Raw genomic sequence first — 18,790 nt, forward strand, 5'->3', positions numbered from 1 at the left:
TATTTCCTTTCCCTTTACAGAAACCTTTTTCAAAGTAGGTTTGAAAATCTTCATTTTTTTCAGGCTGATCCTGACAGTACAAAGGAGATACCTGAAGGAGTAAAAGCTGGTTAAACTCTGCAGAAATTAAGTGTCTTTCCATAATAGCCAAATAGTGGCCAGTTTGATCCCTGAGATCTCATCTTCCCTTAGGCTCTCCACCATAACGATGCAGACTTCTCCATGCCAGCTGGCTGGGAGCCAGAGAGGCTGTAGCCTTTCCAGAACCTGATTTACTGTCCCAGCACGGTACTGTGCTGTCACACAGATGCAACAGGTCCTGCACTGCGGACCAGAGGTCTCCACCAGATGTTGTGCTGTACAACACACCATGTACGTGGCATGTGGACGTGCCCTCTGGCAGCAAGCAAAATCTGATTCTGTCTTTATTTTTTCACATTCTTTTTTCTTGAGACACAATGATAACTGGATACAGTATTTCTAAGAGATGGAATGCCAGTGATTCATCCACATACCTTTGTAATCTGCTGGGGTTTTCCTTCCCTTCTTCAAATGGTTGTTCTGTTTCTGTTTTACGTGATGCCTCACAAGGAGGAATACATTTCACTGACTTGCCAATAACACTTGTCGCGTCTCCAAAGTGCTACAGTTGGTTTGAACAAGTCAACTTGTATGAATAGTTTAGATTATTCTGTCAAATATGCATTGCTCCATATTTATCTCTAAGTGTGCTATTGCCCTTGCTGGATATTTTTAGATCCTTCTGGAATTCCTTACAGTCCTCTCTGGTCTCAGCTGACTTTCCCTACTGTGATGGGGAAACCTTTGTTTGGTTGCGGTCTGTAACTTAACTTGGAAGAATTAAAAGACAAATGTTCAGAGACTGGTGAAACTGGTCGATAGCAAAAAGCAGAAATGGTTTGATTTGAACGAAAGACATGAAATATAAGAAATCTCATATTTGTCAAGACAGATTTTGCATAATCTTAAATTCAAAGAAGAAGTTCGCCATTTCTTCAGCTATATCTGATATCTTTGTTGGTATATATTTGGTGTATCTCTGGGTACTTTTCTGTGCTTCTCTATCTGTGTTGAAAACGGTCTGTTTCCTACTATTTTCAGTTCCAATAATTGTGACAGGTTAGATGAACTGACTATGGATCCCTGCTTTAGCATGAGATGAGTCACCCTCAGCAGGTGTCTGTTTATCTCTGACTGTAATGAAGCATAGGGTGATGATCTCAGATGCAAATCTCATGCTTTCAACTGCCTGAGCTAGAGCGAATTAATCACCCTTTGTCTCAAATCCTTGGCAACTTTGCCCATGTGCAGCGTGTATTTTGTTCCAGTCTTGCCTCTTGCTTGGGATGTGGGAATCCTTGGAGAGAAAAATTACAGGACTGTAGCGATAAAGGGCATGAAGGAGCATCTAGAGATCCTCTAGTTCAGGATCTAGCAGGCTGACAGCTGACAAGTTTTCATTATTTCTAGGTTAATGGACGTAGCTAAATACTTTTTTTGTTGTTGTGTTGGTGGGAGGATTAGGACAGAAGGAAATGAGAACCTAATGACTGAAGTATTAGTTTGGGCCAAAATGTTCAGCTGGACAAATTTCCTGTCTCTGGCAGATGCCAGTAATTCACGATTAGGGAAAGAATAGGAGGACAAAACAAATGTGGTGATCCTTCCCCCATTATCTTTTCCTGGAAATCACAGATTTCTCCTGAAAGTATGGTTTTCCTAAGCAGTAGGTTGAATCCTCATTTTTTTTGTTGCTGTTGTTTAATAAGCCCTGAAGATTCCCGCTGTAAATTTGTCTAGCTCTTTTTCAAACCCATATGTGCTTTCATGTCTGCATCGTCCTATGGCAATGACTTCTGCTGCACAGCGTGGAAAAAGTGCTGTGTCTTACCTGACTTCTAAATCTATGACCTGATGATTCTGTGCGTTGCCTCCTATTTCTTGTGCCTTGAGAAGTAACAAATGGTCTTTCCAATTTCACTCTTTACTGAAGCCTTTCCAATGTTGAATAAAGAGAATTATTGTTTTACTCATTATGTTCTTCTTAACTCTATTGTTGTAAGACAATAAAATACATCCCACGCTCTCACACATGTCAGCTTCTATAGAAACAGTGCTGCTTATCCCTATGTTGGTGTACACAGTTGTTGCCTCAGATTTTCCAAGTGGTCCCCTTCTCCATACTGTTGCCTGGCACATTGTTCTTGTTTTGCATTTGACTTTTTTTAACGTTTGTAAATGTGGGGTTTTTTCACTTGCTTTGACTGCTTCTGTCTTTTTTTCATCTCATTGAGAACATTTAAGTTACTCCCATGGGGGGCCTAGAAATGTTGGGAGGTGACACCTGTAGCAATTGCTGCAGGTACTTCCCTTTTCCCCAGCAGCTGCAGTTGAGGATGGCCGGTGGATTTCCAGGTGCTGGGCAGAACATGGTGAGGGGAAATCTGCCCTTTGATTTCTTCTAGGTCCTTCTTAACAGTGACACATGTGCTCATGAAAGACAAGGAAAATGACCTCTAGGCCTTCCCTTTGCCTAACTCCTAGACCTATGTAAGCGCAAAGCATCCCTGGCTTCAGGGCTTTGCAGCTGAGTAACTTGACTCAAGCTGTCATCTTCCAGCAAAGTTTCTTGCTTGCATCTCCTCCTTTTCCTCCTGCTCCTCTTCCTCTCTGCTCGCTGTGGCTGTGGTCCATGACTCAATGTGTGGATTCTTTTGCTAGGTATGCAGAAGAACTGGCTACCACGAGGGTCCTCAAACACAGCTCCGAGTCTGCTAATGGAAAATGTGGAGAAAACCTTGCATGGGCATCCTATGACCAACCAGGTAAGCTTTCTTCTCTTGTTGTCTCACAGACACTGAATAAATGGCTTGTCTCAGGTACTTTGTGCTCAGAGCGTCTGGTTGCAAGAGTGCTGGTGTTACCTCTGCTTCAAAAATGCATCCACCACAGCCCAGCCCAGGCTCCAGGGGCCCAGGATAGTGGTTTGCAGTCATCTACATGTGCTGAGAGCAAGGAGCACGTGCCCGCATGGAGGGGGTAAGGGACTGTGGTACTGTGCTCTGTCCCTTTGGAGCTAGGACTTGGCAGCTCAGCTGCTTCATATGTCCCAGCTGTGGAGCTGTCTTGAGTGATACTTGTATGGCCACGGGTGGAGAGGAGGAAGCTGTCAGTGCCCTGTACATCACCTTTATCCTCAGTTTGTCTCAGCCAAAGACAGGGCTGACCACAGGCCAGCTGTGGTGAGAAAGGTGGAAAAATGGCCATTGGATGCTACGCAGCAGTTCCGGTTTGTGGGGGCAAAAACAGGGGGAGAGAGGGCGGACACCAAAGTGACAGAGGCTAATGTGTTAGACGTCTAGTCTCTCCTGCTCTGCCAGCAAGCAAGCTTTGAGCCCTTTTCCATGCCTTCATTTTTGAAGAGAAAAATACTCCGTATATTTTCTGGTCGTAAATGTACCACGTAACTGGCAGCCTTTGGTTTGGAAGCCCGAGGAGCTGAATTTCGGCCAGGCTGACGGCCTGCGGTGAGCCCTCAGTCAGCGCGATGTTCAGCAGGCTCTTTCCTCCTGCCTTCTCCGGCGGGCAGGGCTCATGCCTTAGCCTGCTGAGACAGCAGGTGGGATGTATTAAAAGTGACCACTTGCTTTCCTTATTCCTATCTACCCCTGGAATTTCCAGCGGAGCCTCAGGGAAACAGAAGCTCATTTCTGCAGGCTGGAGGCCCTGTTTGAAGGAGCTGGAAATTTTAGGCAGCGGGTTTTAGACCTGGGGACGCTCCTCAGTTCCTCTGCAAGTGCCAACTCTAGTCCCTAATGGGTACTTTTTCATGTTGAAAAAGAAACCCGGGGTGGAAAAATACAATTTGATCTACTCATATTTGGCATTCTGTCCATTGCAAGAGTCTGAGGCAAGGGTTCAGAGCAGCATGGGAAAACACAGATGTATGGCAAAGTTTGTATAGAGGCTATGACTCACTGACTGAGCTTACTTCTTCCTTCTTGTTTGTGTTAATCGCCTGTGCTCCTTCCCCCGAGGTTAAAGTCACAGATTTCCCATTTAGAGCTCTGGAAACAAACCACACAAATCCTTCCATAAATTATATAATGCCTGTCTTTCTGGATCCTGTTTGTTGTCTTCAGTGCACTATTTCCATACATAACTTGCCAGATTTGAGCAGTTCTGTTGCTATTTTTTTATCCACAGGATTGAATATCTTGCTGAGAAAATTAAGCTACATCCTCTTTTGTTCTGTAAAACACTTCTACATTTCCTATGTAGCAGGATCATTTAAAGTACCAGAATGAGAAAACTGGTTCTTCAAAAAAAGTTATTCTCTCATCTGGCCTTAGTCTTCATCTCTGTGGAGTCAGTTCATTCTTCCTCTTTTTCTCATGTAGTTCTCTTTGGATAGTTAATTTGTACCCTGCTCAATGAGGCTGAAATTTGTATTAAGGCATCCATTCAAGGGCTTAACAAAAGCAGGCAGTGTCTTCCGGTTTCTTTCCCAGATAAAGCAAAACTCAATAAACCTCCAGCATACTCTGTATTCTCTCTAAAAAAGTGATGCTATTGTTTATTTCGGCTCTTACTGAGTTCTGTAATAATGCCAGGAGATGTATTTCTTGTTTCGGAGAAAGATTTAAGCTTTCAACTATAAGAGCCTTCTGGTTTGACCCCTCTCCTGGTACAAGAATACCTTGAATTGTATTCAGGATTTTGGAGTTACACAGCCTAAAGCTGTGGCTGGAAATATGTTTATCCCTGTAATCCAAGAAATAGTTGACAGCTGTTTCCTCCCTCCAGTTCTGCAGGAACTGCTCCGTGGCAGACTTTTCTTTGTGTTCAAATAAGTGAGCTGTCATCTGCCACTAATGCGAGAGACCGCAGCCTGCCTTGGCAGCTGTAGTATGTCAGGCTTCTCAGGATGCCTTGTCTCATTTCTCATGTGGCGGAAGGCTGAAGGCAAGCACCGGATGATTAAATTCTGCTTGGGACGGCTGGTGGGGTCATGAAGAACGTGCCGTGTTGCCTGTAAGAGCGCTGCAATTTGTGAACTCTAAAGAGTTCGTAAGAGAAATTCACTGGATGTTGTCACCTTGTCGCCTGTTATGGGAGGAACCTGGGTCTGCCTACAGATCAGGATGAGTGGGCAGAGCAGCCCAGACACCCTCTGCCAAAGTCCTGGAGGAGCATGCTCCAAATGAGAGCCTGCCTTGATGCATCTCCTGCTATCTAAGACAAGGCTTATACAATACTGTTAAACAAAATAAAGTAAAATAAAATAAGGACTTGCATGAAGAATGCTGGAAGTAGAGGATTACTTCCTAAAACCATCAGTATGACTGTGATCTAGGTAGATATTTTATTTCTGAGGCAGATTTAAATCTACCGTCTTTCCTCTCAGACTGGTGGCAGGAAGGTTGTGATAACAAAAGCTAGAATAACATCTGAGGAAAATTCTGAAGTTTGGGGTACCTAGTAGATTGCCACGGTGCTGCCCATCCTTGCACAGAAATACGTCCTGTGTGATTTTATTAGAATGTTTTTAGCAGTTTACTCAGTGGGATTACTTGAAGGTTTAACGATGGTTTGGTATGAGGAGAAACAGTAAGGCTGGGCCCAGAGAAATTAAATGTTAGGGGGAGCCAACTACAGTGGTAGGTCTGCCACAGCTTTGTGCCCCCAGTAGTGAGGCTGAGAGTGTATTCCCAGGCTTGCACGCACAAACACACATTTACAGCATGTACATGTTTATATATATATACAGGTGGCCACACGGATCAGCACAGACAGCTGCAGTCGGCATTCAAATGAACAGCACCAGTGGCCTCATCCTGTTCCCCTTTCTGGCCGATCGCAGTGAAGTCCATTATTGGAACATATATATATATATATATATATAAAGAAAATAATATACACATGTAAAAATATTTTTTCCAGTAATGGATTTTTAAAAAAACATATAAAATTTATATTTTTATAACATCAAATAATATATCTTATATGTATATTTCAGTAATGGAAGTAAAATTCCAATGTGGATCCCTGCAGCAGCTGGTTTCAGACACTCAGTCTGCCCAGTAGCTGCCCCTGTATCCCAGTCTCCCCATTGCTGGCACCTGGATGAACAAACCCCTGAGGCTGCATTTCCACTGCAGTTGCCGGTACAGCGTGTCTTGCACACACAGCTCCCTGTCCATCGGCCAGGACTCCCCTTCTCCCTGCAGTGCCCATACGCTCCTGTAGCGACTCCTCCCGGACCGCTTCACCTGCTCGCCAGCTAGTCCAGCTTGCGCTTTGCTCGTCCTCATGCACTCGCAGCCGCGCTGGTGCTCCATTGCTGGCACCGCAGACACCCAGGTCCCTGCCACCCTTGGTCTGATACCAGTTGTTGGCACTCACACCCCCCCCACACGCACATCCACACAGAACAGAGCTCCTCACCCAGGGGAATAGTTAGAAATGGATTTTAATGAGGTAACAGGACAACTGATGAGATGCTGGGTATGGCCAGGCAAGAGTACTGACACCTGTTTACATGCAGTGGCCCCTTTTTATCTCTGTATCCTTTAGAGAGTGGTATCAGCGGAAGAACTTCACACCAGGACTGTTACTCCTGTGTATGGACTGACCTCAGATGGTCAGCTGGAGGCACAGTCAGCGCGGGCACGTTACTAGCTTTTAGCTTGGGTAAATAAAATAAAACCACTATGCTGATTCTGGACCTAGTCTTGGGCAGAACTATACCTGGGTACTAATTCGAGGATTGTTTTACCAAGTTTTTGCACAATATAGGTATTTCCAGAGGGTCATGGTACTGATGAAACTCGTTAGAGCAAGATTCAGCCTGTTCCAAAATGAACATCTAATAAGTCTAACCGAGCAGCTCATCAGTCAGCTATCGCTAGGAGAAGGGTGGAGTCGAATTGTGTTTCCATAGAGAAAGTTTTGAAACTGTGAATGTGGTTTACAGCAAAGCGAACAGGAAGGATATTTAAAAAAAAATAGCAATCTACTAATTGGTTCTGCAAGGGGAGCAACAGAAGAGAAGCTGCAGCGCTGACTGTAGGACAGATCTGTGTTTTTTGATAGAAGTAAACTTCTATTATTTCTGCTATAATCAGGAAGGGGGTGGGAGTGAGATTTCTGTGTTCTTTTCTTCTGATTGAAATGCATTTTGAACAATAACCAACACCCGTTTTGGGGGAGCTTTTTGGAGTGGGAGTTGTTTTCAATGAAACATTCCAGTGCAAGGGAAATGGATGCTAAATATAACTACATCACTTCTTCTGTGATAGTTTGAAATGGAAACACTGTGGTCAGTTCTCTGAACCAGCAAGCCTGAGGATGGAAGTTGCTGCTAAAGCAGGTAGGCTCGGTGCTCTGCGGACCCCCGCTGTTCCCTTTTGGGTCATTTTCTCTAGGCCCTGGGAAGCTTGGGCTGTCACAGAGTTTTCCCGTAGTCCCCTGTGTATCAGCGGTCACTTCCAACACCAGTTTGGCTTATGTCCCACCGCCGCATTTTTCACTGCTCCCCACAGGGCAAAGAATCAGAAGGAAAGTATTTCAGAGGAAAGGGAGCGTGTTTAATCACCAGGTACCTACCTGTCTTCTCATGTGGTAACAACTTCCACGTAGGACTCCCCTCACCTCCTGCGGCATGTGACAGATATAATTCATTCCCTTCACTTCCAGGACATCTCTTTAACAGGATTTCATGACAGAGACTGTCAAAAGTTGCCTAGTCCTTTGGTCATCTTCTCTTTTCCTGGGAAAAAGCCAGTCTTTAATTTCTCACAGCCTGTGATGCAATGACTCTTTTAATTCAAGGAGGATGACAGCAATGCCATATAATGACAACCTGACCCTGCACATGAAAAATGGAGCATAGCGATCAGCTTCTAGGCTTTCACTGCCCGGCTGCAAGAAGCTGGAAGCTTTCATCCACGAAGGCCGGGAATTAACGCATCATAGATAGTGCAACCTAACTATGCTCGGTGTCTTTCACGTACAGGATTGAGGGATTACCTGATGCCGTTGCCATTTCCCTTGAGTTAAAGAATTACCAAATTTTCACAGGATGGTATTCTTTAAATGAAAAACAAAAAAGTATTTTGAGGAGATACTGTGTTTGTCAAAACTTACAGGTGTCCTGCAATATTTCCATTATGGAGATTTTAAGTTCTTGTCGCAGGGGGCCTAGGTACACTTCTTAAGGGAATGGAGCGCTGGTAGCAGTAGGAGTGCGGTCCTACATCTGTAAAATGCACAGAGTAGTCACTTAAGCACATAAAATACACGAGCTTCGTAAGGCCTGATATGTCTGTAGTCACGTTCTGTGCAACCCAGCTTGCCACAAACGCATCTAAATCCTTCATAGCTTTGAAGTCTGGGGTAGGAGAGGATGATTTGCTGGGGTTTTTTTTACTCTGTGCTTTTTCTTTTCCCCTTGTATTGCATAAAGATTGCTCTTTGCACTTCTTTCAGTCTTCATTTTAGCTTTAGTGTGAGTAACAAATGAACAAGTATTTATTTGTGTTACAGACTTGAGCTGTGAAACAAGTCTGCAGGGTTTGTTGTTTGGCACAGGGAGAGCAGGGAAAGAAGGAACCTATTGTTATTCCTGAAACATTTACCTTGGGAGGCAAGAGAAGTTTTTCTACCTTTTTATGTAGAAAATGTAAATTGACTTTACAAAGAGAGCACCATTCCTAACAAACAGCGTGGCATAGATAAATTCATAGTACTTTCAGTTCACAAACCTCTCAAGAGATGGCATTTCATCCAATATTTTCTTTTCAGTGATGGCTCTGGCAGCCAGCTTGCCAGGCTAACCACGCCATCCTTTCAGCAGACTGCACTCACAAGCAACCGAAGTTTAAAGACGTTAACGCAGTGTCTGACTTCTAGAACAGTGCAAGTTTAAGACTTTTTGCTGCAAAATAGCAAAACATGAGTCATTGCTGATCTGCAGCCAACAGTCCACCAGGGACCAGCGTTCTTCATGACGGTAGGCTTAACAGTGTTGGCAGCTTGCTATGAAATCAAGTGGCCTTGCGTTATGCTTCCTGGAATGCTAAGCAGAAATTTCATTATCGATGTAGCTCAGGGAAAAACCTGCCCTCTTCTCCCCCCACAGTGTTTGACACAAGAATTTCCTCAGAACCAGTAATGGAAAAGAAGTAACATTTGACTTCTGAGTACAGAGCAAGTTCTAGTCTGAGTTCGTGCCCTCTGGGCTGCCTGTTCCACTGAATCCATTGCAGATTACCAGAATCTTCTCCTTTCTATCCTTAACTGTTCAACAGAAAACAAGGAAGCATTATTTCTTTGGCAAACATCAGCCTTAGAGACCCACAGACATACAGTGCTACATCACTGGCCATAGTCATAGTCCTTATACAGCTTATACAGACAGTAAAAGCCTTTGATGAGATGAGCCAGCGCTGGACACAAGGACTTCCACGCAGCAGCAGCTCCTAGGCACGTGTAGTTGAGGTGCCTGACTGTAGTGCCCTGAGTTAGAGTGCCTCAAAGCGGACGTCCGCAATGGCTCAAATGCTAAGTAAGAACAGCTAAAAATAAATGTACTCAGAAATTTGGAGTATTAAATGCTGATGAGAACGCGGAAAACGAGAGGATTTCAGAAGTGTCATTTTTCTTTGGTTTGCTTGGAGCTGTAAGGGGATATCTTCGTACACCTGGATCCACAGGTGGGAGGCCATCCTGTAGAAAAGGTCCCTGGGCGCTTTTGCTCAGAAAACCTGTCAAGGCTCACTTAAGTTTTTTCAAACACCTTCCAAGAGGGAGGAGCTGGTGAAAGCTGTATGTAGAAGCCTAATGACAGGAGCACTCACAGGAGCACTCATGCAAGGTGCAGGAGATGTGTCTTTACTGCCTTCCAGACTGAAAGTTACAGAAGATTGCGGGCAAAAAAAAATGTAAACTCAATGTGTTAAATTGCCAGATGATTTCTTTGAGGACTACAGGGATTTCTGCCCCATCTCAGTCCAAATGCTGTGCCACGCAGACCTCTCTTGTCCAAAGATTTTTCTGACTTCAACGTCGTAAAGTTTTAACCGCAGGCGAGAATTGGTGGGTGGTCCTGTTTCCTGATCTGTTTGTTGGTGATAGCATAGCGCTCTTCATCAGCTCTGTCCTACCAGGCGAGCACCTTGCTGCAGACACCTTCCCTGAGGGGGATGAACTCTGCCCGGTTCTACAGCTGTTTCATGGGTGGCCTGCCCAGGCTTTGAGCCAGGTCGTGCCGGCCACGCAGTCCCTGGCACTCCAGGGGAGGAACTCATGGACTGTGCTTGCATCGAGCAGAACTCAACTCATTGGTGGCATTGATGGCATGAGACACTCGAGAAAAAGCATCAGACTAATTAGTAACTGAGTAGCAACAGCTATTGCAAAACACTATTTGGTAAATTACACGTACTACCACGTTACCTACACTTCAAAAACTCTTTTCAGTAAAAAGGCTGTTTCTCCTTGTTTCTAGAAGCTCTTGCCACCTATTAACAGATCTGACCGGCCAGGCTATAAGTGAGCTACGCTTCTGTGTTTGTGTCGTGATTCCACAGCAGATTTCTTTTGTCTTTCAGGAAAGGATGTGGCTGACAGATGGTACAGTGAAATAAAAAATTACAGCTTTCAAAACCCAGGGTTTTCTTCTGGGACAGGTAAGTTCAGATAAGGCACCGTTTCTTCAACAATGGAGCTTTTCTTTTCGGAAACTGGCTAGCCAACTTGTTTTGGTATTTTTCAATAATCTACCTTTATGTCTTAGGAAAAAAAAAATAGGGGGAAAAAATATTAGAATTTCCCCAAATTTTTACATTAAAAACTGACAAAAGGGTAAAAGGAAACTGAGAAATGAGTAAGTTAAAAGGCAACTTATTTTTAAGGGAAATTAATTTGTAGAAAATACTAAATTGGAATCATATAGGTGTCTTACTAAATGTACTGTGCTGTTGCTTACATGGACATGTGTCCTCTACCAAGTTATATCGCTCTAATCACGGAGGTAACTTCAGATATAATTTGGAGATCAGCCACAGGCCATTGACTGCGTATTGACAATCTGAACGAACATAAGAACATTGTTCCTTGAATAGTGCTCAAGCAAGAGATATGCCTGAGCTTGCTTCAGATGAAGAAAGTAATGATTTTCTCCTGTGGGGTTTGTCTGTGCAGAGAGGGAACAACTGTCAGAGCAGCACAATGCAGAGGTGGCTATAACAACTAGGCAGAAGCAGCCACAAAAACAGTGTTATTTTGAGCGGTTGCACATGCAGACACATGGGGGAGTATGAGGTGGTCAAAGCAAATGAATAATAACCACTGTCGGAACTGCTATTCAGACTGCAGGGAGTAAAGACCCTGATGCCTTTGTCAGGTTTTACATTAGATACTCGTCAAACTACTTTTTTCATGATTCTCTTACTAGGTGTTCTTATTTGGATAACGGACATGGAAATGGGAATAGTAGTGCGGAACCAGATCAGATCAGGCTTTTTCAAGACAAAATGCTAGATTTAGTTTTCTTTTCATGCCCTTAGCTCGTTCTCCTGTTAGAGAAAGAAACAGTTTTGTATTGTTCTTTCTTTCCGTGCCCTCGTGTTAAAGGGAATGTTATAGGTTTAGTACCTAAAATAAATGCGTATGTTTAATTCTCTTTCTTCAGGTCACTTCACAGCAATGGTTTGGAAGAACACAAAAAAGATGGGAGTTGGAAAAGCATCTGCTAGTGACGGCTCTACGTTTGTGGTGGCTAGATATGATCCAGCTGGAAATGTAGTAAATCCAGGCTATTATGAAGAAAATGTCCTTCCTCCAAGAAAATAACTTTTTTTTTTTTTCCTTATAAAGGTAGTCTTATTGCTTAATGACAAGTGAACCTGGATTTGGACCTAACAGTGTTTGAAATGAAGTACGATTCACTGAAATTTCCTGTTCGATACTGCTGTTCACTTCTCATTACAGAGGAAGCAATTCCATGTTGCTTGAGTCAATCTGCACATTAGGTCCCTGTTGTTTCTGAGGGGGCTTCAGTTTATTTGAGGATGAAGTATATGCAGCATTTCGGAAGGGTAAAATTTACAAGGTTGTTTTGTTTGTTTTGTTTTTTTTTTAATAGTTTGCATGAACTCTGTGTCAGCATGTGAGTAAGCACATGTTGGGTGTCTCTTTTTAAACAAGCGAATTTATAGCTTTCTGTAAACTGAAGATACCAGCTTGTGATTGTATCACGTACTCCCAGTTTTCCAGTATTTTTTAATAACTGCAACTTCTTTGCTCTATCTATACCTCCTGCTACCGTGGGGCCTGCTCTCTGCAGGTGGAACATATGCAAAAACTTCCCGTATGAAAGATACACGTGTAAAATGTAGTGGCATTCAGACCTGTGTGCTTTTATTAAGAGGATCTCACGGAACACTAAAATGTTGCCGGCAAAATTGTATCTGTCCAGCAAGCCATAACTAGTGCATGACCTGAAAGTTACTAAAATTCTTTAAATCCCAGCGTTACATTTTAGGTGCTAATATTGAAAATCTCTTTGCGATGAGTGTATTTCAAGTTTGACCCCCCTCTTACAGTTTACAGTATGTGCATTGTCTTATAATCAAATCGTTTACTTCTGTTACAGGAAAGTAAGATACTACTTTTTCTCTTAGATATTTACGCACAAAAAAAGTTTCTTTGATGGAGGGCGTTGGATTTCGTTTCTCAAGAACTTATTTTTACTTCCAAAGGAATATCTTCTGCAGGTGTCATGCTATACAGACGATAACATTCCCAAGTCATCTCGTCTCCTTTAATAATGTCACAGTATGAGGTATTCACATGGTCGTAATTAAGAGATGTTTACTCTTCGTGCATATCATTCAATAATAGTAAAAATATCTCACATGCTGGATTGATGCCTTGAAAAAATTCAGATTGAATTTCTTTAAAAGCAAGCAAGCAAGAATTCTGAGGATACTTTTTTCTCTTCTGAAATGTGGATTGGGCCATTTTGGCCAGGTTCATATACTGTGCTTCAATTTGGGGTTTTCTTTTCTTGGTAAATGTTTCTTTTGACTTCTGCTGAGATTCTGTATGCCAGAATTTGGTTCATGAAGAGTGTCATTACAGAAATACTTCTTTTTGTTTACATACACAGTTGTAATAAACTGCACTGTTACGGCTTGATTATATGTCACTGTGATGCTGTACGTTACAATATTTTTGCGGTAACCAAGAATTTAACACATATAATGAACATCTGAAAATTAAATATTTTTGAATATGAATTACTCAAGCCTTTGCTGTTACCTGAGTCTTTGTTGAAGAATCTTCAAATGTTATTTCCAGGATGTTAACATTATTGCTTTTGCAACACGGAGCAAATAAAAGCAGCAAGTATTCTAGTCCAGGAAAGAAAGAAGAGAAACGCTAAATCGTGCAGCAGATCGTCTGTCCTCCCTTTATACAAAGATTGAGCTAAGGCTTGGAGCCGAAGCTGAAGACGCGTACCGCTTTCTCTCCTGAACTCCTGCTTCCTATCTCCTTTCATTTCTGCTGGCCCCTCTCTCGGTCGACGTGTTCTCGGTAAAGAACACCCGCTCCACTCCCCCTCAGGTGTGCGTCTTTCGGGAACCGCAGCCTTGGGGCCCTCCCCTCTTCAACCCTCGGCTGACAAATGTTGCAACTCCAAATTGACTAATGTCTTATGTGCTTTGTGTGTTTTACGTTTCATTACCATCCCCGAGAATGAAAACAGGACTTTCTAAAAAAAGAATAGGCTTGCTGCGACTGACGTAAAGGTAAAAGCTGATATTAAATAAATCAACGATATTAAAATATTCATAGAACCATAGGGTTGGAAGGGACCTCTGGAGATCATCTAGTCCAACCCCCCTGCCAGAGCAGGGTCACCTAGAGCAGGTTGCACAGGAACGCGTCCAGGTGGGTTTGGAATGTCTCCAGAGACAGAGACTCCACCACCTCTCTGAGCAGCCTGTTCCAATGCTCTGCCACCCTCAGGGTACAGAAGTTCCTCCTCATGTTTAGGTGGAACTTCCTATGCTCACGTTTGTGCCCATTACCTCTTGTCCTCAGTTTTTTCCTAATGACAGTGCTGCTATTGGCCCTATAATTCCTTGAACAGTTGGTGTAAAACTGTATGTATCCTAGTTGAGTGAGTCAAGTCAGAATTTTTCTCTGCTGCCACCTAGTTTTTCTTCATGCGAGAGAACTGGGAAGGTAGGTAAAGAGAGGATAAAACAAAACAAAGCTTGTAGCTCTCTTTATTTAAAAACATTAGTGGCAAGTGAATTTCCAGAGCTTTTTAGACAGGGCATTTCGAGGGGGCATCAGAGGTAATCAGACATGGAAGAAGCACAAAGCCACTTAAATAGACTCAAGTCACGCTTCACGCACTCCACAGAGAGTCCGTGCAAGAAAGTACGATTGTAACAATTAAAAAAAACCAAGATCACAGTGTCGGTGCCTTCTGCAAATGATCTCTGGCTGCGCAGTAAACCGTGGCGTACGTAGGAGTCCAAATGCAAAGGGAAGGGTAACGTTGCTGATGTGACTCACCCAGAAGCCATATGATTTTTGGGAAGTCTACGCTGAAAGCTGACTTACCAGCCATCTTATTAAAAGTCTCAGTGTAGGTGTATTGCTCCACTCCCCACCACATCTTGGAGAGTTGTGGAGTTTGGGAGGTGGTAAAGAAAGGTTATCTCCTGTCATGGTAGAGCAGAACAGGGTGTTTTTAAGAGCTTCTTCAGCCAGGGTTCTACACATAGAAGTCACATTTGCCCTGGGAATAAAGAAAAGGCTGATCTGACAGCTCTGATGATACCAGAGAAAAATACCTATCTTTAGAGGCCTACAGATGGTTTCTACAGTCTTTTTGCAGCATCAGGAGGAGGAGGAGGAGGAATTCTAGCTGGTCTGAGGCTTCATTTCCAGTCTTCTGTGTTAAATAATAACAAAACACTTTGAGAAGAATTGGGACTGGTCTTAAAAACGTGCTGAAATGGGAAGCCTGCATTAACACATTTTAATTTGCCAAGTTCCCTCCTTTATCTTTCCAAAAGGACAAAACCCAGGCAATTCCTCCTCCACAAAGTGGAAGATGACACAGAGAAATGCCGATGTAAGTACTGTTAGAAGACCACAGATCAGACGGAAAGCCACATCACGTGAGCAATAAGAATAACAAGCCCATGGGCAATAAAGATGCAAGCACTTGGCTGAAGTCTTGCAAACTGCTCTTGGAAATGCTTTGCTTTTTGGGAGCTCAGCCGTTCTACTTCTCTCCAGCTTTAATTTTTCAGATGGATTTGCCTCCAACAAAGGGGTTGATTTGGTTGGGTAGACTGCAGAGAAGTCACGTTAGACTGGTGGACTGCTGACCTGCAGGTTTTGTGGAGCATCACGCGTGCCCTAAGAATGTTTTCAGCTTTTGTGGGTATCTCTGACTTTGATAGCCTTTTTTTCCCCTCTGTCTTCTTCAGTCTTTAAAGGCACTTTTCCATGTGACTGGGTTCCATGCTAATTTGAGCTGTCTTTCCAGCATCTGCTTTCTTACCTTCCTGGAATATCCAAGCAGCCAAGGGCTGCTATGTGTAAGATGGCAACTGGAGGCTGCTTGACTCCAAGCAGAGCCGAAAAGGGGCTTGAGATGTCACAAAGCAAGCTGGTGAGCCAAAGCCACCTCCCTCCCTTGCTGAAACTGGCACTAGAAATCTCAGAAAACTGCATTTCCAGGGAGACCGCAGGAAAAAGACAGGGGTTAGGCTGCTCCGGTTATTACATGGTCGAAAAGTGAAATTTGAAAATGACATTGTTATTTCTGTCTCCGTCACACAACCTAGAGACCAAAACACCTGTCTGCATGTCCAGCTCCACAGCGAGCTGTTGCATCCTTGTGTCACTTTTCCCAAACCATCGGAGAAGGAGATGGCAGGACTGAGTTTTAGTGCCTTTCAGCTCTCTCTTTGCCTTTCTGGGGGACATCACAGGTTATCTTCCGCTCCCCAAAGCTCTGCACACCAGACCATGGGTGATGATTCCACTTCGTATGGCAGGAACACAGAAGAGGAGCTGCACGAGGCCTGGGCTTTCCTATACAATCATGCTTTAAGCTGCTAAGGAAGCCCTTTCCAAAATGTATTAAATGCTGAAAGCCAAGAAGGGCCTGAGAGCCTCCAGCAGTGCCTGGGTTGAGCGCCCTCCTTCCCCTCTCTGGAGGCATGCTCTCATGGTGGGTGCACCTGCCACCCTCCTGGGAGGAGAGCTATCCACGCGCCCCCATGTGTCCCGAACAGCGGTCTGGGGGCTGATTGACCCCCTCTCTGCTGCGCTCCCTCCCATACACGTTGTAGTTCCTCTGCACCTTCACGGAGAGTAGGGTCTTCAAGCTGAGCTTGCTGTTGTACGACCTAGCAGCCACTGTTAATCTATCTGACAAGGTTCCTCTTCTGAGCTGGTTTGCTTTCTTCAGCGGTGCTGTCAAGCAGGGTCCTCCACATCCTCTAATAAGAAGTTTTAGGTTCTCTCCTTTTGCTCAAAAATGAATTCCTCTGGCTCTCCTGTCTAGGAGGATGCTGAGCAAGACACAGGATTTCAAGAATCGTGTTGTCAATGCAATGAAATGCAGTTGGGTTTCAGTTATAGCAGGTGAACTGTAAAGGAATAACACAGAAAACACAGACTTGGATTGCATGGGCAACAGGCAGACTAGAATCGGAGACCCAATGTAACAACAATGTAGGAAAAGCTGTAATGAGGTCCGTCAAGAGGAAGAGTACGTTAAAGCATGGCCTGGATGCAAAGCCTGCTGATCTGCAATGGCTGGGAGCAGCCCACCCAGGAAAAGCCGTGCTGAGAGGCCACCAAAATCCAGAGGAGGGTTCATACCCTGAAAGGCTGTGAACTTTCAGCACAACATCTCCCCTATCCGTCAGCTCTGGGCTGCTCACGGATGCGTCAGGAGGGAAGTCTAGCTGGTTGTCCTTTTTTTTGTTTTTGGAGACCATCACGAAGGCCCCTTTGCCCTCAGCTGTCTTCGTAAGGGCTGCAGTCTCCCCTTTCTTCCTCACCCTCTGGTGTCAAGACAGCAGGGGAGCTGCAGGGAGAGCTGGGCCACTCTCTGGTCCCAGAGAGGCCTGTAAAGCCCAGCGGCAGGATTTCGCAGGTTTACACCAATTAATGCTGAGGCGTCAAATAGCCCCTGTCTCCATTAAGGCGGGCACAGATGTAAAATATGGTTAAGGCAGCGTGTGCTGGAAAAGAAGGAGAACTAGCGCGTTGCTACTCTGTCATCGTGGCGCGGGGGAAGATGCAGGCAGAGATGGGGCAGCGGTGATGGCGACAGGGCAGTGGTGATGGCGCCGCCGCCGTGCGGGGGGGGGGCGGGATTCGCTGACGGATTGCTGCCAGGGCCTCCCCTCCACTTCTGCTTCACGCCGGACGTTTCGTCAGAGATTTAATTTCTCTTTTTTTTGGTGATTGCCTGCCCAAAACCTTTTGAACAATTTTCACGCAGGCACGCACGCCCCCATTCCTCCCCCCGCCCCCACCCCGGCTTTGGCTGGAATACAGAGGCCTTGGGACAGGTTGGGTGGGGTTTGGGGGCGGCGAGGTTTTTGGGGGCGGCGAGGTGTCTGGGGGCGGCGGGTTGGTGGGCGGCAGGGGGCAGCCGCGCTCCGCCGTTCCCTCCCGCCGCCGGCAGCGCGACCGCCCCCGCCCGCATCCGCCCCGGCTCCCCCCGCCGGAGACCCCCCCGCCTTCCCCAGCTCCTGGAATAAAGGCAAACTGGGTTGGGTTGGGTTGGGTTTGGGGTTTTTTTTCCTTCCTTTTTTGTTTTTTTTTTTTTTTTTTCCTTCCCTTGCATGAAACTGTAATTCGGAAGGGATTTAGCTGAGCCCATACAAATAAACACAGAGTGAGGTGAAGTGGTTGGGACCAGTGAGTGGATCTACAGTCTCTCCTGTCCTTTTTTTTCCGTCAGCCTCCACCTGCAGCTGCCTCAAACAGCTTCCAGCAGCTTCGGGGCTGCTGCTCGATCCGCGCCCGCATCCAAAGGTCACGTTAAACATTGACTCCAGAAAACAAAGTCATAACAAGGAATTTTATGATGTGAAAAGCTTGCATTTATTAAAATGTCCTGGCTGATACAGTTCTCAATTTTTTTTTAAATTTTTTTTTTGGTAGTACTGACTCAATAGTTAAATATCCTCCCCAGCCTTGGGCACAGAGAGAATCACAGAAAGGTTGAGGCCAGCAGGGAGTTCTGGGGGTCATCTGATCCACCCCCCTGCTCAGGCAGGGCCAAAGAAGAAGAAGAAGAAAAAATAAAAAAGAAAATGCTAAAAAAGAGATGGTGCTAGATACCTGTGAGTGTTCTGACCAGTTTGTATTAATGTGTTGGGAGCGGTAGAAGACAGAGGAGGAGATCTGTGGCCACAGCTCCAGGGGGGATCGGGGCTGGAAGGCTGCTTCAGAGCGGCTTGGCTGCGTGCGCTCTGGATCTGCAGCGCTTGCTCCCATCGGAGAGGAAGCAGTGTCCTGCCTGGCCACACAAGGGATGTAGATGGCTTCCCCTCTCTTTCTGCCTCCACTTTTCTTCATTCCCCCACATTTACTTAGGCTTTCTGGAAAGCAGAGAGGAAATTCCCTGCAATAGTGAGTTGGCTATTGGTGGGGTATTGCCAAGAAGGGATTCATGTGCCTCATGACTGTGGCAAATCACTTCATACAG

General features: G+C 44.8%; 1 protein-coding gene across 2 annotated transcripts in view; it reads left to right on the plus strand.

The window, feature by feature from the left end:
• The window catches only part of GLIPR2 (GLI pathogenesis related 2), a 39,918-nt gene extending 26,593 nt beyond the window's left edge, over positions 1–13,325 (plus strand). For both annotated transcript variants that reach the window (XM_054191069.1, XM_054191070.1), the window contains 3 exons: positions 2,743–2,846; positions 10,635–10,712; positions 11,717–13,325. In XM_054191069.1, the coding sequence (XP_054047044.1) occupies positions 2,743–2,846; positions 10,635–10,712; positions 11,717–11,877 (343 nt within the window). In that variant the 3' untranslated portion in view covers positions 11,878–13,325. The remainder of the gene's footprint in view (positions 1–2,742; positions 2,847–10,634; positions 10,713–11,716) is intronic.
• Positions 13,326–18,790: the final 5,465 nt, after the last annotated feature.

The sequence above is a fragment of the Rissa tridactyla genome, chromosome 2, assembly GCF_028500815.1.
Source record: "Rissa tridactyla isolate bRisTri1 chromosome 2, bRisTri1.patW.cur.20221130, whole genome shotgun sequence".
Lineage (NCBI taxonomy): Eukaryota > Metazoa > Chordata > Aves > Charadriiformes > Laridae > Rissa > Rissa tridactyla.